Consider the following 25,606-nt stretch of genomic DNA (forward strand, 5'->3'; position numbering starts at 1 on the left):
TTCTTCAGATGCTTTCTTCTAACATTCACCTTATGAGTTTTTTTATGATCTTTTGTTGACGCCCTTGACCAGAGTCAATAAATTGGTAACAGGTAAATCAATGGCTTGAATCAAGGGAATTGAGTATATTACAACCCACATAGGTGAAGGTTAGCAGTTACATTAAATGAGCTGATCAAGAAGTTATGGAGAATTGACAAATTTAGCCATCAATTATTTTGATGATGCCCTGAAAAGAGGCCAAAACAATCCATGGTAGAACGGATGACCAGTCATAAAAACAGAAATCACCGACCTAAACAATGTTGGACTACGGCAAGAGAATTGAATAACATGGAGAAAAAAAACAGAATACCAAAAAGCTGTTTGCTGCTGCCAGTATAACAGACTTTTCTCGTCTCACCATTTTTTATTCTGGTAGGAAAAGCTTGCACCCACTATATATCAGTGGTGGTCATCACCATGGCCATCCGGAGGACCCCCTTCACCAATCACTTCAAGCTGCAAACGATTAGAGGAAGAAATCATGTACACATTTCCATTCCTCAAAGCAACTGGGTATATGTAGACTTGAAGTCACATCCACACCAAAATAAAATATAAAAAAACAGCAAAAGAAATAGATCAGACAACCTCAATGAAATACAGGACGAGCCACACTAAACATATTTTGAATGCATCCTCTATATTTTTTATAAATATTGTATTTCTCTGTGAAATTATAACATATGCAATTGACTTCTTTGGAAATTAACAACAATACTTGAATTCCATGGAAAATGCGGTGCTATGTATTATGTATAAATATTTATATGAATTACATGTGAAATGGAGTCCTTTTCAGAAAACATGTGAAATGTAGTGTGTACTAAATTATCAAATCTGCATGACAGTGTGTCACGGCTTATATGATGGTTTCTAGGTGTGTATTTATGCTTATTCTAGCATTTCACGTCTTGCTCGTATAATGGTTTCTAAATGTGTATTTATGCTTATTCTAGCATTTCCTGAAGTTCTATCTTTAAATTCTATCAGTTGCATATATTCCATATATTTCCTTGATTTTACAGGATTTCCACTGAAATTTCCAACTGAAACCGAAATGCTTCCATTTCCGTGGCGACCGAAACCAAAATTTAAAACCTTGGTACCTCCAGGTTGTTTCTTAACCAAGTCGAGATATTGGGCCTTTAAACCTTGGTATCAACTAAATTCTTCAACAGCCAAACCTATGCCCCCTAGCAAATAAACAAGAAATAATGTCCTAAGATGAAACCAAGATATCCTCTTGTGGTTATGACCGTATAACAATATGATATTCTCTTCAGATTGCTACTGAAAAAACAAACACTATTTTTTAAAACATCTCAAAGCAAAATTTAGAAAACCTCAAGCAAATCAATCAAGTGCTCAACCTATCTATATTTCACTGAGATGCGGACCCTCACCAAGCCTAAGTCAAGAATCCATCTTTTAAACATTATTGGGTAAAAGAAAAAGGTTGAAAAATTGATGATTCACTAATTTAATTTTTGTCATTTTTCCTGTTTCTACTCTTACCATGAAATATTGAGAACACACAGGGCATTCATGTGGCTTGCCTTTCTCTAACCAAAACCACACAACATCATGCTCGTCCTCTGCAAACAGATCAATTCAGAGTAAGTTTGCAGATTAATAGGCTAAAGCGAAATGAATGAGATAACAACTAAAATCAAGACCAGAGCAACATACCGCCTTCACCGCCAGGGCATCCAACTATTCTTTTGTCATAGAATGATTTCACAATAGCAGGTGCTTCCTACAAATACAGAAGACATGAGAAAAATTACAGGTAACGTTCAACAACAACAGGTGATCCAACATGTTTATACCCTCCCAATACATAAAACAATGTCAACAATTCCCTGTCACCGCCAACAAATAGCATGATAGAATCATAATTTATAAATAATAGGAATGTTGTTTGAATTGGATTTGTGAGTCGCTGCAAATGGTAGAATCATAATTTAACAAGTATAACTGGATCTTATTAGAATCAGTATTCCAAGCCATTGTGAACTCGTGGACTGGCATTATTTGGTTGTGTACCACAAAAAATTATTTCACATGGGAGTCTAACTCAGATAGGGGACAAAATCGCTCAAATAGGATCAGGAAAAAATCAGGATTACGAAGACTAACAAGACATGAATCGAAACCCTTCATGACCAATGTTTACATGTGTGATCTATCTGACAGAACAGAATCGAAGGTTCCATTCAAATGGCATACTCTGTGGTTAGCCCAGCAATGCCACAGGCACTAGCCTCTCTTCCATGTTTTCCCCAGAGATGCCCAGGGTCCTAGTCATCTGATGCAGCTCTAGCAGTTCAATATTGAAAGAAATGGGCACGAATCTTGTGTCATCAACTGATCACTTGAACAGCCTTTTCCCTAAATACAGAGTCGAGTACTTGTATCTCCTCTAGTTGAGAAGACCTAAAACAAGGGATCAAGAGAAACTGATTATTCAATAGCAGGTTTTTCACTGAGTTGTTTGTAGTCGAGGCCTAGCCAAGTATGAATCAACTCACAAGTCACTCAGCATATTGGGTACCTGCCTCCGTTTTTTTGTTTTTGGTGGAGGGAGTCTGCACCCATATGCACCCCTAGATGGTCAAGGATGAACAGGAATGCCCAGGCATATAAGCACATGTACGATCATTGACATGTCCATAGCCATTTGTATAATGGGTGGAAAATAACCAACACCCCCTATTCCCACAAAAAAAAAGATCAAATAGATCAATACCATTTATTGTTGAATAAAAATCCTCTTTCTCCAAAACTTATCAAATCTCATTTGTTTGTTCTATTCTAAGTAAGATTTCAAAATGAATAAGTTCCTACTCATTTTCTTTCCATTTTGAGTGTCTCTATTTAGTATTTTTGTTCATTTTAAGATGGCATCAAAATTTCCAACTGCCTGTCCAAAGGATCCAAGTTGGTTTATTCTCTTAAGATTGAAAAGATAAGGATATGGTTTCTTTTATATTTCCCATGTGAAGGAATATATCAACAAAGACACTCACTAGCATTGGAACAAAGGTGGGATGTCCAAAAAGAAGATGGATTATAGAAACTGGTATTATTCAATATGATCCTATGGTGATAGTGATAGTAACAAGGATGGGAAAGAAATCCAATTTTTTGGTAGTGTTGGTAGTTACCAGGACTCTTAAACCTTGCATTGCTCTTGGTGGTAAATGACCTCGTGAAGAGGGTCCTATCACCTTTTTTTAATAGGAAAAAAAGAAGAAGAAGAAAGGTCCTATCACCTATTAGTCCTTTTGCAACTCCTAATCCAAAACTAGTGACAATGGCAAGTGAAGTTTCAAACCACCCTTGAGAAAAGCTACCAAAAGGAATATCGTAAAATAGTATGACGGTTTGATGTGAGAAGGTTATACCATGCCGGAATTGTTGTTAACATGACTCGTTTGGAGAACTTCAAAGGGATGACTGAAGCCAATTTGGACCACAGATGAAAGCCCCAAGTTATCAAGAGATACAGGTGCATCAAATATAACCAAATGAATACGTCGAATGGATGGTCGAATATGCAAGGACACTAAATTAACTTTAATGCAAAATTGCCCAACCACTGCAAGTAGTGACAAACAATCAAACGAATTATGTACTAGACAACTATTGACAATGCATCCATCTGTATTGGATCCAAGTGTTGCTCATTGAATAAATCTCACATTGGATTATATTAGGAAGATTCCCATAGTAAAAGGGATCACTGGAAAAGCAATTCCACTGAGTGCATTCATTTATAATGATACCCAAGTTCAACAAAAGAACGCAAAGATGAGGGAATTTATAAGGCTACCCATAAGAAGGTTCGCCATACATTACAAAGTTTACAGGAGCAAAAAGAACAACTTAAGGGCAATGTTTACTTTGCAAGAACGAGTTTAAGTAAATGATTGAAGCAGGAGACAAGAAATAAAATCATATCAAATGTTTTAAATACATCATGTTGGTATGTCGTTAACACCTTAAAGATACCATGCTTCTAGTCCAATTGCTTCATTCAGTGAAGAGAGACAAGAAGCTTGCAATGGATTAATCTACAAAGCCATAGAACAAGCAAATACTGAGAATGTTTGAGAGGTGGGATATACAGCTCCAGTGGTCCCTACATGTGGCTAGCTACTTTCTCGGTTCAGAAGTTCATTTTAATGACCCAAACTTCGACTCTAACAAAGAGGTAGCTAAAGGCATTGACAGGTGCATACAGAGGTACGTGCCAAATCACAACATGAAAGATATCATTTCTATATGATTTCGAAGTACAAAAGTGAATGCCAGTGCTGAAATTATAAGAAAAGCAAAAAAACAAAAAAAAAACATAGACAATTTAGATGTTGCCTAAGCAAGCACCTAGCGCTTAGGCATCATAGGGACCCTGTATCGTAGACAACTAAAAATCCCTTTTTACAACATTGGCCACCACAAGGTGGAAGGCAATACAGGCAAGTGGAGTGGAAGCGAGGGCAACAAGAAGTAGAAATATAGCTCTTTTACGAGCCAAACAATTTAGGAATCTTGAGATTCTGAAACAAAAGCAGCATTTAAAATAACTATATTCTAATATCACTAAGAGCATAAGAATTTCCGTATTTCACAGGTTAAACAAAACTTAAAGCAAAAATAAGCATCTGTTGTTCTCCACAACCATAAATCAAATTCCACAACGAGAAGAGCCCAAAAATAGCCATAATACAACAATACAAACCAAGTTCATGGTTGTACATGGAAGCAAACACTTTTCCTGAAGGAGAGTAGATGGAACTTTAAATACAGTAGGAGGACAGAGAGCCCTGTAAAGTAGCCAATTTATACTAACATAGCACCCTCAAAAGCAGAATGGCATAGATAGACATCTTGTGAAAAAGAAATCTAAAATGGGCGTTCAACATTATATGCTATTTCGTTAATAGTGTAGGCTGACACACGGAAATTATACCATAATGAACTTAAAAGCAAAAATAGAATAAAATCAGCTTCCATATCAAACCAGTTCCTTTTGGTAGATAAAACTTTGAAACTACAATGCATAATAATCAAGAACCAATTAGCAAAAATGTAAAATCCCATCCTTTTAAATAAACCTTAGCCACTTTGAAACCATAAGAAAATTGAGAATTGAATTACGGGTTTGATGCCACTTCCAATATTAAATTTAGTGATCGTTATGCACAATATATCAAGAATCAATTAGAGTTAGTGTCAGTTCATTGATCCAAATAAAACCAAGTAACCAAACAAACGCAACAACAAAAATCAGAAGTCAGTCTATGGCTTGATATTGCTAAAATAGGCAATTCCATACTCACTTTGGTGCCAAATGGGCCCACGGGAGCATCCATGTCAAACCGCTTTCCTCCCTGAAACCGGATCAAATCAAACAAAATCGTAATTACATAGGTTGAACATCAGTTGTTTTATGTTTGTTTTTTCCAAAAAAAAAAAACATCAATTATACAACAATTTATCCTTTTTCACAATCAGAAACGAAAAAGACACACACCTCAAGCTCGGCCTCAAGCTCCTCTCGTTCGTGTCCAGTCGCGATTGGCATTATATCTTCCACTCTCTTCTTCCCCTTGGCCATAATATTCTCTGCCCAACAAATATCCCTCAACAACTATAAGTCAAAATCAAACAAAAAACCCTAGAGGCGAAGGATGAGATCGGAAAATTAGGGTTTCGGTAAGAGAGAGTATTACCGGCATCAGAGGAAAAGAGAGGAGCGGTTTTCTGAAACGGAGATGGAGCCGGCGAGGAGTGAAGAGACGAATATGCAGAGAGTAGGGCCCGGTTCCTGATGGATTCTCCACCGTCGGATCTGAGGAGCTTCATAGCCGCCGGTTTCCATGGGGCTAGGGTTTGGAGCTTAGCAGAAACTCTCCTCCACATCTCTTCTTTCCTTTGAAAGTTCTCAGGTCGCCCCCACCTTAATTCTCAAATTTCTTTTCCCACACCAAAATGCAACGCATTTACAAAACCTTGCTCATACTAGTATTTATATTATATTAACAAGCTCCTGACAATTCAAAAAGTGCGACTATAAGTATTTGACATCTGGACCGTTCATCAGGTAGGACCGGTTCTACATACACCACTGCCTCGATGATCACAACAACTTTAAAAGTCAAAAAGCGTTCCAAGTCCTCCGCATAACATCCTTTTTTTGACGTCAGTTCATGGTAAGGAGTGCAAATTATCCAACAGTGGGTGCGGATTTATCCTCTCTAAAAATTTAAAAAAAAATTCATGGTTGCCAAAATGGCCTGCCCTTTATACCGTTGTTACTTATCTTACCACTTGGGTGGTGTGTTTGGTTGCACAAAAGCAGGTGAGGCTCAGACATTTGGGTCTCACGTCAGCAAAATAACTCATGTGGTTGCCAATATAGCATTAAACTCCCGAGAGACTCCCTGGGATATCTCCTGGGGTAGCATGTCCACTTATCCAAGTCATAATCTGAAGGCTTCTGATCTCAATCATTATGGCCATGTCACGACTTTCTTTTCATGATAAATTAGTATCTCCAGGTGGTGAGAGAGGGGAATAAGAGAGATTTGAGAGGGCATGATTCAGATAATTCAGATGAGCCTGAGAAGTGGCTAAAAATCAGAAAAAAGTCTATTCAATTTTGAATAGAGTTTTTTTTGTTTCCTGATTTTTTGTCATTTCTCATCACTTGGAGACACCGGTAACCTATTTTTATTTTTTGTTTCCTGATTGGTATATCATGAAGAAAAGTTCATGGTAGCCACCTATATCTTCATATTGTTACTTCAAATGGCCATTTTGTCTACAAGGTAAAGCCAACACATTGTTATGTTTCTTACTTACCAAGGATTTTGATATCGTCTAGCCTATGCCATTACGAAAAAGAAGAAAGAGCAACTATTTCCAGCAAAGAGAAGCAGACCCAGCGAACGAGGATTGAGTAAAAGAAAGAGAACCGCAGGAAAAAAGCAGTAACTACACTCCCTAACTTTCGGAATTGAAACATCAAGAGCTTTCATAAGATTTCCACATGGCATTGGGCTCATATAAAACCATCTGCTACTAAATTTTTTTTTCTGTAAAGGTTTTTAGCACGGTCATATTTCATCAACCAGACGTAGATGATTGTCTCCTTAGAGCTCAAGGATACAGAAGCACGAGCCCATAGAACATATTTCATCAACCACCAACTACTATATTGTCGATAGGATTTCATATTACCAACAATTCTATAAATTTGTCAAACATACTATCAATCTAAAGCATATGAAAATCAAAACAAACCCAACCAAAACATAATAAGCATCCAAAAAGTCTGAACGTTACTCCCCTGTAGTTCCCACAAAAACCTATCAAGACTAGTCTACCCTTCCTACCTTTGACCGGAATCAGGAGACCCATCTCCATAAGAAACCAAGCCTTTCTTTCCAGTAGGGCTGCTCGACGGTGACCTCGCCTTATCCTCCTTGCTCACTCTCTTTGGAGACGGTGAGTCAGGTGAGGACCTCGACTCCGATGGACTCCTGCTCCTAGAAAGTGACCTCTGCTTCTCGGTCCGTCCTGCTTCTCGTACACCGCCACGGGACCTTGGTCTTTCTGCGATAGGTGAGCGGCTACGCACAGGGCTGCGGCTATAGCTGCGTTTCGCCTGGTGCCGGAAGCTGACTGGGCTGCGTGACACACTTCGGGTCCGGCTCCTCCTGCTTCTGTATCTGTGCACAAGAGTTCGGTAGGAAATTATATATTGATAGAATACAATAAAGAAACATGGTTATGAAGTCAGTTAATTAACCCAAACTCGGACTCAAATTTCTTTATTAAAATATAATGCATTGAGCCAACGCAGGTGAAAAGAGATTATGGAACTGAACAGGGAATAGTGGAAAAGTTCATTAGGTTTTATACGGTTTCTTTTGGATATTATTTCTTCACTTTTTTGGTAGGAGGACTGATATTAGGTGGTGCTGGCATGGGCAAGTGTGAAAGGAAACTCTACAATCAATGAAGCTGCAATGATATATGGCTGCAAAAGAACAGAAAAACAAGCTTCCAGTTTCACTGTCCATAAAACAAGCTTGCAATTGAAAGATGAAAGAAAGAAGTAGGAAAAAAGTTGGTCCTCCCCAAGAGTTTGGTCCTTTGCTGAAGGCATCGGTGGAAGTCAAGGAAGCAATTAGAAATGATGTGGTGCAACCCCAAGTGTTCTCATATGTCCCCCTATCCCACTTACAGGAATGTGGAGGTTCCAGATTGTCCTCCCATGAAGGACTGTAGGGGCTTCATAAATGTGGAATATTGGAATGTTTATCGTCAGCCAAATTGGTTATTTCCTTGCTATTTAGAATTAAAGCAGACCTGAAATTATTCAGGACGTAAAAGGATCAATGCAAAGTACAGCAACAAACCTAGGTGGAGTTCTGGCCCTCGGTGGACTCCTGTACCGCCTAGGAGGAGAACGCTCAGAATACCTACTGTAACTTGAATATCTGGTCAAAAAACATGCAAGCACTCAAACAGTATACAACCGTCGACATCAAAACTAGAAAATTTTAAAACGATTCAAGGGATTTCATAGCTCCATACCTATCACGGTCACCTCTACCGCCATAACGATGTGACCTTACAGGAGAACGTTCAGGAGACGGGGTACGATAGCGTCGTGCATAGGAGTACCGCTGGCTGAAACCTCGACCTCTTCTGATGCGCTTGGGCGACCCATCTGGTGAAGCACTTCTTGACAAGCTCTTCCGGCGAGGCGTTGGTGCCTTACGCAAAGGGCTCACCGGACTCCTTGAATAGCTGCGACGGTTATTCCTGCTAGGCACCCTTACAGGACTTCTGCTAATGCTTCTTCGTGACGAGACCCTGATCGGGCTCCTGCTTAAGCTTCTTCGAGACGAGGCCTTGATCGGGCTCCTGCTTAAGCTTCTTCGAGACGAGGTCCTTAGTGGGCTCCTGCTGACGATTCTTCGGGAAGAGGCCCTAACTGGTGGGCTCCTGCTTATGCTTGGTCGTGATGGAGCCCTAACTGGGCTCTGGCTTATGCTTCGCCGTGCTGCCTTTACAGGGCTTCTGCTGATTGTTCTTCGTGATTGAGCCCTAATTGGGCTTCGGCTAGTGCTTCTTTTTGACAGGGACCTTACAGAGCTTGGGCTAGCGCTTCTTCGTGAACGGCCTCTTACTGAGATTTTGCTAATGCTTTTGCCAGGTTGGACCCTTACTGGGCTTCTGCTAATACTTCTAGCAGGGCTTCTGCTAACGCTGCCATGTTGTGCTGATCGAACTGGACTTGTACTATGACTTGGAGAAAGGCTCCTTCTAGTACTCCTTTTGGGGCTCACGCTCGGGCTCTTGCTCAAACTCCTTCGGGGGCTAATACTCATGCTCTTGCTCATGCTCTTTTTAGGACTCATGCTTTGGCTCCTGCTCAACAACTTCAGATAAAATACTGGATCTGGAGGAATCGGTAAGCATAAAGAATAATCGACATGGGAGAAGAAAAATGGCAAGACCTAGATTTGCTTGGATGGCCATCTAAATCTGGCTGTCTATCCGGACTTCTGTTGGACTTGGTCTCTGTTTCAATCCCATTGCTCTGCAACTCTCCATTTTCCCTCAGAACTTCACCCTCTTCTCGTTCAAGCGTATCTTCTGCGTCCCCATTTTTTTGCTCACTAGCCATAACTTCTTGTTCCAAGAGCAATGGAGATTGATTTTCAACTGTAATATGGTGCACAATAACATTAATTAATCAAATCATTAAAAGAAAAATAACATTAATTAATCAAATGTAAGGAACAGGGGAATGTTGCAAAAAGAAAGCAGATACTTTCATCACTAATCGAAACTTATCATTACACCAACAAATAAGATACACCATTAAAAATTATTAATCAGTCAAATTGAACGCTTTGTACAATCAACCACAGCAATCCATGACTTGATTCAAAAATGTATCAAAAACAATGAAGTCACACAACAAGTCAGATCAAAATATACCGGATATCTTAGAAGAGCTTTTGGACTTCCGAGTTGGCCCTCGAGCATTAGCTTCATTATCCTCAGCGCTAGTTCCATTTGTGCTCTCGCTCTCAGTATCACTATCGCTCTCCGAAGTCCTTGCAAAATAAACAAAGAAATACATGAGGCGCTTGAATTATCGTGATATGATTCAACAAATGCCAGGTGCATCAACTACGTGCATTAAAGAAAAGATTAATAGCGCAAGCAATAGCATATTTTCTGTTACCTCCCCCCCCCAAATGCACCCCTTCATAATTTCATTAAAAAAAAAAGAGGCCCCCTCATAAGCAAAACAAATAGCAAAGCAGATAGGAGAAATAGAGCTACATTTATATCCTTAAGATAACAAAATATCTACGTTGAATAGCCAAATCTGACAGGTGATGAGGAGCAGATGGCAAAGCTGACAGTGAAAATAGAGCAACATTTGAGGTAACGGGATAGGGCGATGACTATCCGAGATGTGTTCAGATGCCGCCGGCCTCCTCCTGCGGCGGGCGTGGTCTCTGGTTTTCGAGTGGAACCTCTAGTTTGCCCTTGTGGCTTCAACTTGGATCTTACTGTAGTTCATTTCCAAAATTTTCTAGAAGCAGGATACCCTGCTCTGGAAATTTTTGAATCCCTGGGGATTCTTAATATTTGCTGTCGAAGAACTCTCAGCCTGTTCGAGCAAGGTGGCAACCTCAATAGACCTCTCCGGGTTCCTCTCAGATCCCATTCAGGATCACTAGGTAGTATTGAGGACAAGGAGACTCGAACAAGACGTCTGGAATTTGGGGCCAGATGAATCCCTGGCCGAAGAGCATCTGAATTTAATCGCCGACTGCCCTCCAATGACAGTGACTGGATGTGTCCAAAATGCCAATATAGAAATTTCGGATCGCGTAACACTTGTAGAAAATGTCTAGATTTGAAACCCAAATTGGCCCCAACCATGGTTTGGAGACCTAAAATCGGTTCATTCCGGCTGATTCCCATGCTGATCCTTTACGCCTGGAGGTTTCCAATTACTGTGGTAGATGAACGAAAGCAGTATTTAAAGAGTTGTCTCATCGGGACTTTGAAATCTGCATCCTGGTTGTTGAAAGACGTTTGGGAGTGGGCTAAAAATTGTTGGGGTTTGCCGGAGCTGCAGACGCCCTTCTCTATTAATTCTGTTGATATTCTTTTCCGTTTTCAGTCAGAATCCCAGGCGAATGTACTCCTCAGGAGTGGAGGTGATTTCTTCGAAGGGTTTCTCTCTTCTCTTCAACCTTGGTTCCCGACTTATAATACGGGAGCTAGAACAATCATAATAAGATTCTAAAATATGCCTCTTCACTTCTGGTCATCGTTAACTGTGGAATACCTTGGGCAACATCTGGGTCAGGTGATCCAAATCCAGCTCTTTAGTACCCACGACCACTGCATGTCTTTTGCATCAGCATTGGTTTTAACCTCCTTGTGGAAGTCTATACCCTCATCCATTAATTTAAGGGTGGATAGCATTAATAGTATGGCAGTAGGGGAATCAAGCAGTAAAGACAATTTGGACGTTTGTGAGGGTCCTGAACAGGTTTCCCCTGTTCAGTTACCGGCGATGGCTGACTCACCGGAAAGGGTGACGTGGACTAATCCTGAAACTTGCGACCCTGACATAGAGCCGTTGGTGGGACCCGGTTTGAATCCCCCAAGCTCACCGCCATTGTCTCATCTGTAATGTCGGAGAGTAGGAAAGCTGACATGACTGGAAAGTGGGGTCAGGCTAAAAGTGGATCAACACGGAAAACATTAATTGCAGGGTCTCATGGAGAGAAAGGAAAGGCTTCTCGACAAGATGTTGCTGATAGCTGTCATCCAGGAACTTGTTCGAAAATACCGTAATGAAAGGAACATAGGAGTTTGTCGCTAGGGATTTGACCAAATAGGATCGTCTAGTTCCTATAGAAGTGCTAAAATCAAAGGAAACTCTATTCCTGATTATTCTGTCTTTATATCATTCATAGAGAACGGATTAAATCCAGAATCTACTTCTAGTACCCAATCTGATCGTTCTTTATTATTATTTCAATTGAAGTTCCCAATCCAATAAAATACTTATTAATATGAGGTCCCGAAAAGGACAAAAAGGCGTTAAAGAATAGAACTAGATTCCATCATTCTAAAGTAAAGCGCCCGCACTCAGAAAAAGCTATTGTACACAGGACGAACTCGGAATTACAAGTATTAGCCACTCGGGGGGACCTTTCAGCTTTTACGAGAAATTTGAAAGGTCTTGTTAGGAAAGAGAATCACAAGAGAAAGAGACTAATTGTCGAATCTCAGAAGCTTCTCCAAAACTTCGACACCATCAGTTCACCAGCTATGTCAGGAAAAGAATCGGCCCAGGATGGAAGCTCTCCACTCATTCAGGGCTTTTCGTTTGAGGATGGAGATATCGAACTGCTGTCGCTACAATGAAAAACTTGCTAGGAAGGAGTCTCTGACCCCCTGTGAAGTCTCTCTTAGTCAGCAAAAAAAGCGATGGGCTCAGCTAAAGAAAGACCCATCCTCCCTCAATAATCTGGATCCTGCTTCGGAATCGACTAGTGATAAAGAACTGCATGTACCTCTCCTCGATCTCCCCATTTTCAGTAAGGTTCTAGAAAAGGAAAGACGTACTCGACGCTGTCTTTGGGAGGAGGAAAGAAAAACTACTATCAGAAACCTAGAAATCAATCGAACTAGCTCGACTCCGGGGGGAAGTTGCTGCACCGGGAATTTCATGGCAGAATGAAAATCTGCAAGTTGGGGATCCCCCAAGCCCACAAGGACTCTAAGGGTAAGACAATGCAGATTGATAATAGTTCAGACGACTCTAGGAGTAGAGAATCTTATTCAGAAGAGTTTAATGACCTATTATCGGTGGACGATGTTTTAGGGATTACATATAAGGAAGATTTTGGGGCAACCAAAAAAATGTTCCTTGGAATGAAGAAAAGAGGTAAGGAAGAACAAGAGGCAAGGGCTAAAGAAACTTGAAATAAAATTGGGGCAGATGGTTAAAACAATCCTGGAATAGATGTTTAAATAGGTCAGATTGAGAGTTGGGCGTGGGCGTCCCCCTTGGTATAGTGGTTAGGGAGTATGTGCAGAATCATTTTAGTTGGTGACTCTGGTTGAAAATTACAGAAGCTGGGTTGTAGGTAAATAGGGAGTAATCCCCTCAATTCCACTTGGGGTTTGCTCTGCTTAAAACTAATGTGATGCTGGTCTCAAATACCCAAAGCTTGAGAGACTCGTTCTTTCGCTAAGGTTATCCATTTTGTTTGCATCAAACCAGATGAATCCCTTGAAATACTATGATGAGACTTAGAACTTCAGAAGGCTTGACTACTGAATCAGAATCTTGTAGCACTGGTGGTTTTCTTGAACTCCGATTTTGTATAATCCTAAAGAAGTACTTATTTAGGAAAGCTAGAATTGTGCAATCCAAAGAGGTACAGGTAAAGGGTTGAGGGAAGGAATGAACAATGTACAAAGGAAAGGATTACGTGTACAATAGATTCATGTATAGGTATAGGGATACGGGCAGCATAATAGAGGAAAGGAATAGTTGAGTTTTGTTTTGCTTCTGAATTGGCTTTGGGTATGCCCATGCTAATTCACCTTAATATTTTATAATTGCAGGATGGGACCTCTGGTCCCGATTGCTATTTGAATATTAATGAAACTTGTCATTTTCAAAAAATAAATAAAAATAGAGCTACATTTATATCCCTTTGATAACAAAAAATGTACATTAAATATGTATGCAAGAGTGAGTGACATGAATTCATTTATGTGTGTGTATATTGGTCTTTATATAATCATAGTAAACAATCAAGTTATATCAATATAAACAGAATCCATTGCAAGTACATGCGTAGGTGTATATGGAATAAAATATTTTTGTCAAAACAATTTTTTTAATGAAATTTCTGTCAAAACATTAATAAATTATTTACCAATTAAGTCAATGTACATAGAGTCATAGTATGAAATATAACAAATAATTAAAATCTGAACATAAATATGTTTTCCTTCTCATATACTAAAATGTGTACTGTGGGGCAGCTGGATGTGCTTTTGTGTCTTTTGCTACAGCCTACAGAGTACATAAAATTTTTTGGACAGTTTTTTTTGGTAGCTATTGGGAGTTTGGGACAATGTTTGCATTACTCAAATAAATTCAACTGATTAAACAATTTACGTTGCATGGGGAGGAAATGTGCAACCAATAACTAGTATGTTAATAAATGAATATCTACTTGAAAATTAAAAATTAATTGCTGACATGCATGCCAAAACATTTTTGAAAATTCTACACAATTACACCCAAGAGATAAATTATATGAAATAAATTGTCCTTGATTCTCATGCGTTTATCTTCCCCTGTTCAGAGAACCTGCCAAGTGGACCACTCAGCAAATCAACAATGATGTTTACTGTAAAGGGGGGTCATGATATAATTAAAGGGAAAAAGAGATAGAAATAGAGGGAGGGACCAAGAGGGGTTATGATTTTCACTTCTCCAGAAAATGCAGGAACAAGGGGAGTCAATAGGAAGGTGGATAATAGCAACTTTGAAAGCACAACCCAAGCTTACCAAAAAAAAAGTATAAACACAAAGAAGAAATGAGCAGCCTTTAGAGATGGAGATATATTAGGTTTTTCCGCGTGCGCACGGGTGTGAAACAGAGCATATAACAAAGCATGAATTATCAAAACACGAATATACCAACCATTTTGCTTTGCGCTTTGATTTCTTATCATGCCGCCTACGTCTTTTCTCACGCCGTCTGTCCCTTTTCCTTTTACCACGTCTGTGCTTGTCTCTCTTTGAGGATTTCTTCCTCCTCCTACGCCTGTCATCACTTGAAGAACTTTCAGAAGATGATGAATATGAATCAGAGTCACTATCAGACTCTGATGATTCGGTTTCAGTATCTGATGAGCTATCTGATTCAGATGTATAATATCTTCTTCTCTTTTTCCGTCTTCTCTCTTTTGAAGGTTTCTTATGCTTTCCTCTCCGTCGCTCTTCATGACTATCAACGTCAGAAGAGACATCCTTTCCTGCTTTTGATTTGCTTACTTTCTTTTTATCTGCACAAATTGCAAATTATAAGATTAATTAGAAATAACAAAATATCTCTGATCGGAATCAAAGAGCATCATATATAATAAAAATCACGAGAGAAGGATAATTCAAATTTGCCTGGTAAACCCGACAAATTCCGTACATACAAAAAGATAGAAGTTGTAACTGTAAGATTATAATGGTATTTGTATCAGGTGAACTCAGTACCATTCTCCGAGACAACTGCTCCATGAATTTTACTGTCAAGAAGTTCTCCACTATGAACAACTTTCACTGGAACATCAGGTTTCCCTTGATCAGTACCAACAGATTCCATCTTCTTTAAAGTACCATGTCCTTGCACAAGCTTCCCAAAGACAACATGCTTCCTGTCAAATTTAAGAAGCCTCAAATCAGATCTATGCTCATTTCTACCTACAAAATGAATGCATGTGATCTCATTCATAAATTAGATACCCAACAACAAGACAAAAATTAAAATATGGATATAATAGCTCTCTGACATAAAATTAGAAAGACAACTCAACAAGAAAATTTTGAGTATAAGCCACCACTAAAGTGATTCAAGTGCAAATGATTAAGAGAAAATGGAAGAAACCAACCCGTCTAGATGCCGTGCAGCCTTGAAAGTAATAAAGAATTGAGAACCATTTGTATTACGACCAGCATTTGCCATAGAGAGGAGACCAGGCCCATCATGGTGTAGTTTAAAATTCTCATCTGTAACAATTGAACAAGTAAACTACCACAAGTTAATAGGGAAATATCTATGGAAGTTTCCAAGTGGTACACCAGATAGGAATGCACACATGTACCATGCATAAGAGAGTAGATTCGCACACAAGTTAACAGGTAAATATCTTTGGAAGTTTCCAAGTGGTATACCAGACAGGAACGCACGCATATACCAGGCATAAGAGAGTACATGTACCAGGCATGTGAGTAGATGTGCACAGACCTAAAACCACCCATATAGGACAACAGACTCAGAACCAGACATGAAGTATACAAGATGTTCAGCAAGCCACATGTACCATGCAAGTGAGCACCCACATACACAAATATAAGCAAGCAGGAACAACTCAACTCAACTCAACTCAACTAAGCCTTTGCCTGAAACTAGTTGAGGTCGGCTAATGAATCCTTTAGAAAAAATTTATGAAGAAGGTGAAAGGATCTACCCCGCTCAAATTGACTAAGTCTAATCCTGACACTAGTTGGGTTCGTCTACATGGATCATTTTCTTCCATTCTATCCTATACAGGGGTCATGTTCTCTGTTATGTTCCTAGCCCTCAAGTCTTTCCTCACTGTTTATATGCAAGCAGGAACAAGGACTCATAATCAAACATGGAGCACACAATATGCTCAACAGGAGCCTCGATTAGACATGTGCATATCAAGCATGTACTTGGTACTTGTAGGGGCAGACCAATTTAAGTTCAACAAGTGTGAGCACTCCAAGATAGTCTAACTAATGAGATCGTTTTTAAAATTACAAACAATTAGATACTTGCCACTGAGTGATGACAATTTTCAGTAATCAAGTTCTAATGCAGAAACACATAAACATAAATGTGTTGCACCACCCATCCTTTGGTAACTACAAACTTAGAAACTTCTAGCAGGAAGTACCACTGTCATACCCATACCCAGTTTTCAGATTGAAGTACCCAAATCAAGGCCATAGCTTAACTCCCTGATGAGCGCGCGCGCGCACACACACAGGGAGTGGAAAGCACATGTATTTGGGGGCAGAAGCACTACTGTCGTACCCATACCCTGTTTTCAGATTGAAGTAGCCAAATCAAGGCCAGACCATACAAAACTCCACTGAGCACCATTTGCAAAGCAAATGAAACAAAGCACGCTTGCACACACAGGAAGTGGAAACCACGTGTATTTTGGGGCTGAGAACAATTTCTGCCCCTAAATTTACCGGAAGCATGCATAGAATCTCCACAGAATGTCTACTCCCAACATCGAGAACAAATAGGTCCTTACAACAGTAATTTCAAAACATAAGCGGCTCCACAGACACAAGAAAAAGTGAGCAATCTTCACCTGTAAACTTTCCTCCATATATGCTTTCCCCGCCAGTACCTGAAATTTACAAAAAGGCCTGTGAAAACTCATAACAAGCCAAGAATCTGTTATTCCTTAACAAACAAAGCAATGCCAAGTTTTCAATATTGCTCCGTAACTTAACATCAACATGTCTCCTGATGGTCGAAAGAAATACTAGGAAGTCATGCACATATTGAACAACTGACACGGTCGTTAATTACACCTAATAACAAAGGAAAATGGCAAAAAAATAAAGAAACGATGAATGAAAAGAAAGAGCAGAGAAGAAGAATGTGTGTGTGACTGGGGGAAGGGGAGGAAGAGGGCTTCACTCGGGACCTCGCCATCCCAGATACCAATTATTTTATCATTTAGCCCCAACCAAATCCTCCTTTCACCTCGTATGTTTCTTTTAATCTTTTTCTTTGATTTTCTTCAGTGCTTGATAGCAACACATATAAAGAGTATCAAGTAACCAAACTTTCAAGAACTTCCTTAGTCCCAGTTATAATGTCAGACGAAAAACGAAAAGTAGAATTTCTGAGTCAAAATCATAACAATACAGCCATTGTAGTAAATGGCTTAGCTATGCCTACCACATCTGTAATATTATTTAGAGAAAAGAGTTCCTACTCCCCGGAGTAGATAACTTATCTACTCCGTGGGCTTAAAATACAGTGGGGGCACATTGTTTGGGTGATCCAAAGCATTCATTTGATGGACCCTCACATAGATAGGGTGTGCCCAAAAAATCAGCTCCATAGGATCATCCCAACCCTTTGATTTGTGGAGGCAAAAATGGACGGGTATAAACCTTCACAAATCTGTCCATTTTTTACCTCCACAAATCGAAGGGTTGGGATGATCCTATGGAGCTGATTTTTTGGGCACAACCTATCTATGTGAAGGCCCATCAAATGAATGCTTTGGATCACCCAAACAATGTGGCCCCCACTGTGTTTGAAGCCTACGGAGTAGATAAGTTATCTACTCCGGGGAGTAGGAACTCTTTTCTCTATTATTTAAACATACATATCTTACACTGAAAATAGATCCATAATCAAAAAAGTGTTTGTGATTGTTCCAGAAGAAATGAAACAAAAGATATGGTAGAACTAGGACAGTTATTGGCTCAATTGCGACCTTATAATGCAATCACATTCTCTGGTCCAATTGTTGTTTTTGTTTCTGTATTCCTGATTTATCCACTAGGTCAGCCTGGTTGGTTCTTTGCGCCCACCACATTTTGGTAATGACACCACTCTCTCTTCATTTTATAGCTGTTGATAACCGAATAAAAAAAACAAAATGAAGAGTATTGTCATTATCAAAATATAATAGTGCTGATATCAGCCCTTTATAAAGCCTAAGGGATATGGATTACGAATTAGGTTTTCTTTCCTCTCCCATTTACCAAACGATGAAGAGGAGGAAGTGAGTTTCTGATAGAAGAAGTAGAATAAATAACCTTGCTAGGTTGGGTTTTCACAGCGATTAGAGAAGCTTGATAGTGGTTCGTGGCATGAGGAGCGAAATGATGATGCTAACAAAGTCAGGAGATCCGACAAATCGCAAAAAAAAGAGAAGAACAATCGATTAATGCGAGGCAATGACCTTACAGGCCTCATTTGAGGCATTTCTTTTAACTTTTGTATTTACATCTATTTTAAAAAAAAAAAACAGTAGGATGATCATGTGCACTATAAAGCGAAGTTTTTGTTGTTTTCCGACTGTTTCCGTCGAAATGGCCGACACAGAGCATTTTTCTTTCAATTTTTTTTTTTAAAGATAGCATCTTTCTTTTGATTTTGTTGAAATTTCCGACATGTATTACTCAAACAATTCCATTAGAGTTTCGTATAGGTGTTGTGAAAACCGACACGTTTTGGCAGAAACATATGCGCTTTCAACCGAAACTTGAATCCATAAGTAAAGGCATGGTATTTTGGCAATGTAGAACCAATGAGACCTAGAGTTGTAAGAATCTTATATATGGTGATAATAACATTTAATAATTCTACCAGAGGTTCTGGGATATGGTGAGAGGAGAGATCTTACAGTTGTTCGAGGATTTCCACCAGAATTTAAATACTGACACGGGAACTGGGGCGACATTCATTGCCATTATTCCGAAGAAGGATGGGGCTTCTTGTGTGACAGACTTCAGGCCTATTAGCCTTGAGACGTGTGTACAAGCTAATTGCAAAGGTTCTCTCCAATTGGATTCAGAAGGTATTGGGTCGCCTGATCTCTACTAATCAAAGCGCCTTCATTCAGGAGAGGCAAATCTTAGATGGAGTTTCGACTGTTAACGAGATGATTGATTATGTTCATCGAAGCTAAGGTAAAGGCATGCTCTGCAAGATAGACATGAAAAGAATGGGATGTCTAGATTATATCATGAAAAGAATGGGCTTTGGGAACCGTTAGCAGATATGGGTTTACAACTGCACTTTTTCATCTTGGTTCTCTATTTTGATAAATGGCCCCCATTTCGATTTCTTCAAATCCTCCCGTGGTCTTAGACAAGGAGACCCTTTATCCATATTTCTTTTCACCATGTTGACAAAGGCTCTTAGTAAAATGGTTGACAAGGCGAAGGTCTATGGCCTGATTGAAGGGTTCAAAATTAGCCAATCTAGGGAGGAGATGACCTATCTGCAATACAGTGATGACACTTTGGCGTTTAGTAGTGTTGTTGATGCTTAAGTCAAGAACTGCAAGGTATTCATTTGCTGATACAAGGTGATTTCCGGCCAGCGAATAAATTTCAACAAATCCATGTTGATGGGTATTAATATTAGTGAGCAAGAAAGATTTGCTTACTTTCTTTATTGCAATGTTGGGAACTTGCCAAATATTTTCTAGGCCTATCCGTTAATTGGGAAAAGCCCGGAAGGCAATTTGGGACCAATAGTTGAAGATTGAGATGCACCTTTCCACATTGACAAGTTTAATTTTAGGGACCCTAATAGGATGCACACCAGATATTATTTTATTGTGATAGTTTTGAGCAGACATATGCAAAATATAATAATATTGTAAGGATTCTCATGAGATTTTTTTTTTCATCACAACCACTTATAAAACATTTGTTTATGTGACTGATAATGCGATTTTTCCATACAATATACTATATCTTGTGTCTGATGCAGAAGTAACCATATTTATTGTGCATCCAATGAGGCTATAAAATAGAAAAGGGATCTCAAATAGATTGCATTGATTGGAAACTGCCAAAATGATCTTCACATTTGCAGTAGGACTTCCACACCCCAAATAATCTATCAATCCTTGTCAGGCACAAACAAACTATCAAACTGAATATTGTATTCCAAGTGTTACATAATTCTTCCCTAAAACATCTTACAAATCCAATATTCAGCTAATATGCAGAGGAACAATCTAAAAAAAGGTCAGTCTATCATTAAGTGAACAATCAAAGCCATGGAGAATTGCTAATTTCAGAGAAATACTGATGCAGGTAATGTTCCCGTCGCCTGCATGTAGAGGATGAAACTTCACTTGCATGTAACTCAAGGTAAGAGTAAGACAGTAAGTAGTGTCTGAAGTTATTAGCAACAGACATAAGTAAGCAGTCTTCACATAGAAAGGGGAAGCAGAACGATTACTTTCCCCAGACCAGATTGAAACAGTGGATCCAACCCGGCCAAAACAACTCTCGCGATCGCTATTTATTACATAGTTACATTAAGGAGTGTATAATAAAAACCCTTCCTGAATTCTTTCTCTACAACAGAAGTTCTTCCCAATGATGTACTTAAGACAATGTGCATCAAAATATAAAAAAATGGACAAAATATTAATATGGAAAATTAACTGCATGTTAAATGCTACCAAAAACTCACATCCATTGGTTATAAACGTAGACAATATTAATTCGAGAAACATTAGCCTCAAGTTTTCATTCCAAATGAAAAAAAATATTGCACAAGAAGATAAAAGGCTGTGCATGGAAATACGTACCATCTCGTTTCGAAAAATCGCCACCCTGAAACATGAATGCCGCTCATCAATATAACGATAAGCAAAAACCAAAAAATTCATACAGAATTGGCTTGGGTAAGGTCAGTGAAGCTAAGTAAAATTATGGGGATTGAAGCGCAAGTGCATGGGCAACATAAGTCGGTCAAATTTCTGTATTCTGTAAGAGCAACAAGCAGCACAGGGATGAAAATTCAAGGACATACCTGAGCCATGAATCCTTTTATAATACGATGAAAAATGGATCCTTTGTAGTGTAGTGACTTTCCAGACATAGGTCCAGTTCCCATTTCACCTGCATAAGCACATATTAATTAGTCAAGCTTGAATTACACATGTTTTGCTGTCATTGAGTAGGGTTCATTCATTGTAGATACAGACACAAAAATACTCAAATTTTTGTCTTTGAATATAATTATTTCAGTCTGAATAGTCAATTGGTAATGATGACAAAAAGTGAGCAATGGGCTTTACCTAATTCCTTGATTGCCATTATAAAATATACAAAATGTGGGCCCCATTTAGAGAATCGTGTTTCAAAAATGGAAAGAGGATGGTGCATTTTCAATTTCCCTCTAGTATAGGTAACCTAGGTAGGACTTAGCCATGACTACAATGGACTGGGCCATGACTACAATGTTGCAATACATGAATCATAAACACTATGACAAAAGCTCGACCAAAGTAGGATAACCTATGTACCCAGCAATTTGTAGCTTCTACAGATAAAATTCACAGGAAATTACTAAGGCAAACAAGAAAAAATTAACGTCTGGGAAAATTAAATTATTTCAGATATGTTGCAGGGGATCAATAAACTAGTAGCAAATAATTTGGTATTATGTGACAAGGCCACAAGGTACTCCAAATTTTAAAAATTGCACACTACATACATGTAACAAACGAATGTAATACAGTATCAGCGCGGCTATTAGAATAAAAACTTAGTGTAACTTTTCTTTTTTGTTTTTTCCTATGTTTATTTTCTTTCTTATATAAGGGATGCAAGAGATATGTGTTCACATGAAGTTCTCAATGAATTTTGTATAACATATTTCAATGTTATCATAAAAAAAAGGGTGGCCCAGTGCACGAGGCTCCCGTTATTGCGGGGTCTAGGGAGGGCTAAATGTACGCAACCTTACCCCAGCTTTGCAGAGAGCTGTTTCCATGACTCGAACCCGTGACCACCAGGTCACAATGGAGCAACCTTACCGTTGCGCCAAGGCTCGCCCTCTATATTTCAATGTGATCATATGAACCAAAACAAATTCCAAGTCTGAATCATTGGCAGGGGGAGTGCCGGGGGCAGCATTGTACTCTGTATAGTTTGTGCTTTTTCTTTTCTCCATGTGACCAGTCATATGTATTGTACTTTGTAGTTCACAATTTTATGTATCTATTTATCCTTTTCAGATATTGTTCAAAAGAGAGAAAAAGAAAGTTATAATATAACTATGTAGACAAGTCAGCTGGTAGATTATGCTGAGATCGGCTCGTGGCTAGCCTATCACTTGCACATCCGTCTACACTCAGGACGCGTGTTTGACAGGTCAAAAGAGATCAATGTGTTAAAGTTTTGATTCACCCTTGAAAACTTTCCTAATCCTTTCCTTCCAAACAAGCCAGAGAGTGGCTGTAAAGAACAGATCGACAGTATGACAAGGAAGAACCTAAGGGAAGGGAAAACTCACTACTCAAAATGATCGACAGTATGACAAGGAAGAACCTAACGATTCCGAAGAGACCAAAAAACAGAGTGTTAAAGTTTGCGCGTGAAGCTGCAGTGAAACAGGAGATGGTCAACAGTCTCAGCGGTAGTGAGGCATAACGCAAAAGACAATCTCACTGTTGAAGTATGAGAGTGCCACCAATATCTGTTGGGCTGGGATCACCCAAATGAGCAGCCATCAAAATTTAGTTTGATGCAGTCCAGCAGTGGTGGGAGGAGGGGATTCTTATTGCATGAACCTTCTTCCTCTGGGCATATAACCAAATGTGAATCCTCCAGATGAGAAGCTGAGTCGGCAAAAATTCCCCAACAACTCCTTCCTACAACTCGCCCAACCTACAATCAAGAACTTTGCTTTTAACAGCAGCTGCGACCAGGCGACCAGCACTTCTCGTCGCCAAATAGTCTGCTGTTCCATTCAGTCCAGATCGTCTCGAACGAGGCAGAAGCCCAAACAGATTTTGCCAGTGGGGCTAATCTTTTCAGATTCCGGCCATCAATCAGCTCCGTCAAGGTTAGATCCACCTCACTCCAAACCACTACAGAATGGGTTGCCAAATAGCCGGCTGCTCAGGTTGCAGTAAAGGAAAAGACGGTTAACAGACTCCTTGGCATATTGTGCACCGATTGGCTCATCTGAAATGTCTTTACTTAAGCCTATCTTTGGTGTTTATCTTTTCCAGGCTTCTTTTCCAACCAAATGATTGAACCAAGGGGCGGACACGTGCACCCCAAATTTTGTTCCATAAGTGTGGCGATTATTTTTATCATGTGCACGATTTTGGTGTCAACTAGTTAAATGACAAAATGGCATGCTCAAAAGCATTGTGATAAATTGAGGAATTGAAGTGGGAAGAAAAGCATTCAATGAGATCGAGAAGCGTCCCGTTTGAAGGAACAAAAAAAGCGCGCCGAAAGGGCCAGGAATACGTATCATTTACATCATGCCTGCATGAATGCTCAACAACCTTGGTGTCCGCTAGCTAAGGACAAATGACATGCTCGAAAGCATTGTTGTGAATAAAGGAATTGAGGTGAGAAAAAAAATCATTCAATGAGAACAAGAGGTGTCCCATTTGAAGGAACTAAAAAATAAATAAAATGATGCAAACAAGAAGTAATTCCATAACTTCAGCTCTTGATGGTGAGTCCTGTGTACCACCTTGGGGTTCTATCTTAAGCTTAACAGATTTCAAGAGAGGGTACAGAAGCAATAGCCGTAACAAAAGTAAATCTATTGTAAGATGAACAGTGAAAAATCCAATGTGAGAGAAGCATCCCAAGTACAAGGCATGTGCATCTCTAGTCATGTGGCTACAAGTTTCCTCAAATCCAAGCATCATATATTACCTGTACATAGTGCTCGGAAATTCTCTGCAGTCTTAGGAACAACGTCAGAGAAAAGCTGAAATCCATAAATAGCTATTAGTATGAGACGTGGGTCATTTTGCAAAAAGGAAAAATAATTAAACACATAGATAAGGGTACACAAGTAGACTAGTGATCACCAACATAATTTTGATTTGCAAGTTATTGGTTACTGGAATGAAATGAAATGTACCTCAAAAATCATTCTTTCTGCAGGACCCCCATCAATGGATATGTCTAAGAAGACCAAAGGGTTTTTCTTCTTGGCCATCTCCAACACTTGCCTTTTTTGGGTGTGTATTACTCAATCAAGAAGACATCACCGTCGATCTGAAGGTACATAATCTCGACATTATAATAAGAAATATACAAAAATAAAAATAAAAAAATACTCCCTATAGGTTATTTAAAACAGTAATCTAGGAGAACAAATGATGATAAGACTTGAAAAGTAAAGCGAATCTGAGTTGCCAATACCAAATAACTACATAGAAATTTCAAAGCCACGGAACATGTAAGCAACTAAAAAGTCCATGAAAAAGGGTACATAAATAAGAGAATTAGAGCATTTACAGATCTAAGACTCATTAGCTGATTGCGTGATGAGAAAAATATCATAAAAAACTTGGCGAGCAGATTCAAAAGATCCTCTACCAACCATCAACGGATCGGCATATGGATTCGCAGCTCTAAACCCTAAACCCTAGCTAATCACTACAAAACCTAGCAGGTAAAGAAAAAAATATAACAGAAGAGAATCTCCAGGCCTAAATAATTTCTACAGACCCTAAAAAGAGTTGTGGATCAGAAGCCAAGGGGATAATATACAGAATATATATATATATAAAAATCTGAATCATTGAAAACATAATTGAAAAACCGACATTGGAGTAGCGGGATCTCGAAAAATCAAATTCATGTTCAAAAATATATCTATATATATATATATATAATAAAGAAACAAATAAAACCCCAAGCGCCACCTGAGGGAAGCTGCCGATGCTGCTCCACAGAAATGTTTAGAAAGATGAAAAGAGTCGTAGAAAACCTAACGCTAAAAACCTTAGCATCTACTGGCACAGAACGAAATTACTAAAATATCCCTAGTTTTAAAAGATTTGGCTTTAACCGCCTTTAGCTCCTTCATATAAAACGCTCATGCAGTATCATTTCGCACAATCTATTCAGCATTCACCTTGCGGACTGGCCGCCCAACAAATGGACGGTTTGGATCATCAT

General features: G+C 39.1%; 2 protein-coding genes across 3 annotated transcripts; both read right to left on the bottom strand.

Moving 5' to 3' along the window:
- Nucleotides 1-193: 193 nt before the first annotated feature.
- Nucleotides 194-6,066, bottom strand: LOC143846643 (cytochrome c oxidase subunit 5b-2, mitochondrial-like). Its single transcript, XM_077355139.1, has 6 exons — nt 5,784-6,066; nt 5,585-5,676; nt 5,391-5,441; nt 1,735-1,801; nt 1,561-1,640; nt 194-501 (listed from the first exon to the last, which is right to left on the bottom strand). The coding sequence occupies exons 1-6, from the start codon at nt 5,971-5,973 to the stop codon at nt 445-447; spliced, it is 537 nt and encodes a 178-aa protein (XP_077211254.1). The 5' UTR covers nt 5,974-6,066; the 3' UTR covers nt 194-444.
- A 1,180-nt stretch (nt 6,067-7,246) lies between these two features.
- On the bottom strand, nt 7,247-25,507 carry LOC143846652 (uncharacterized). 2 transcript variants are annotated; one of them, XM_077355146.1, is made up of 14 exons: nt 25,351-25,507; nt 24,561-24,697; nt 24,350-24,404; nt 21,474-21,562; nt 21,250-21,274; nt 17,260-17,298; nt 15,799-15,916; nt 15,404-15,564; nt 14,838-15,201; nt 10,072-10,190; nt 9,585-9,792; nt 8,656-9,495; nt 8,478-8,558; nt 7,247-7,784 (listed from the first exon to the last, which is right to left on the bottom strand). In XM_077355146.1, exons 2-14 carry the CDS (start codon nt 24,636-24,638, stop codon nt 7,445-7,447), a joined length of 2,517 nt encoding a protein of 838 aa, XP_077211261.1. In that variant the 5' UTR covers nt 24,639-24,697; nt 25,351-25,507; the 3' UTR covers nt 7,247-7,444. The 2 variants fall into 2 exon arrangements, with proteins under 2 accessions (XP_077211261.1, XP_077211267.1); XM_077355152.1 differs by lacking the exon at nt 25,351-25,507 and adding an exon at nt 24,941-24,959.
- Between the last annotated feature and the right edge of the window lie 99 nt (nt 25,508-25,606).

This window comes from Tasmannia lanceolata, unplaced genomic scaffold (assembly GCF_043159265.1).
Source record: "Tasmannia lanceolata isolate RefF3 unplaced genomic scaffold, GAP_Taslan_0.1 ptg000003l, whole genome shotgun sequence".
In the NCBI taxonomy this organism is placed as follows: domain Eukaryota; kingdom Viridiplantae; phylum Streptophyta; class Magnoliopsida; order Canellales; family Winteraceae; genus Tasmannia; species Tasmannia lanceolata.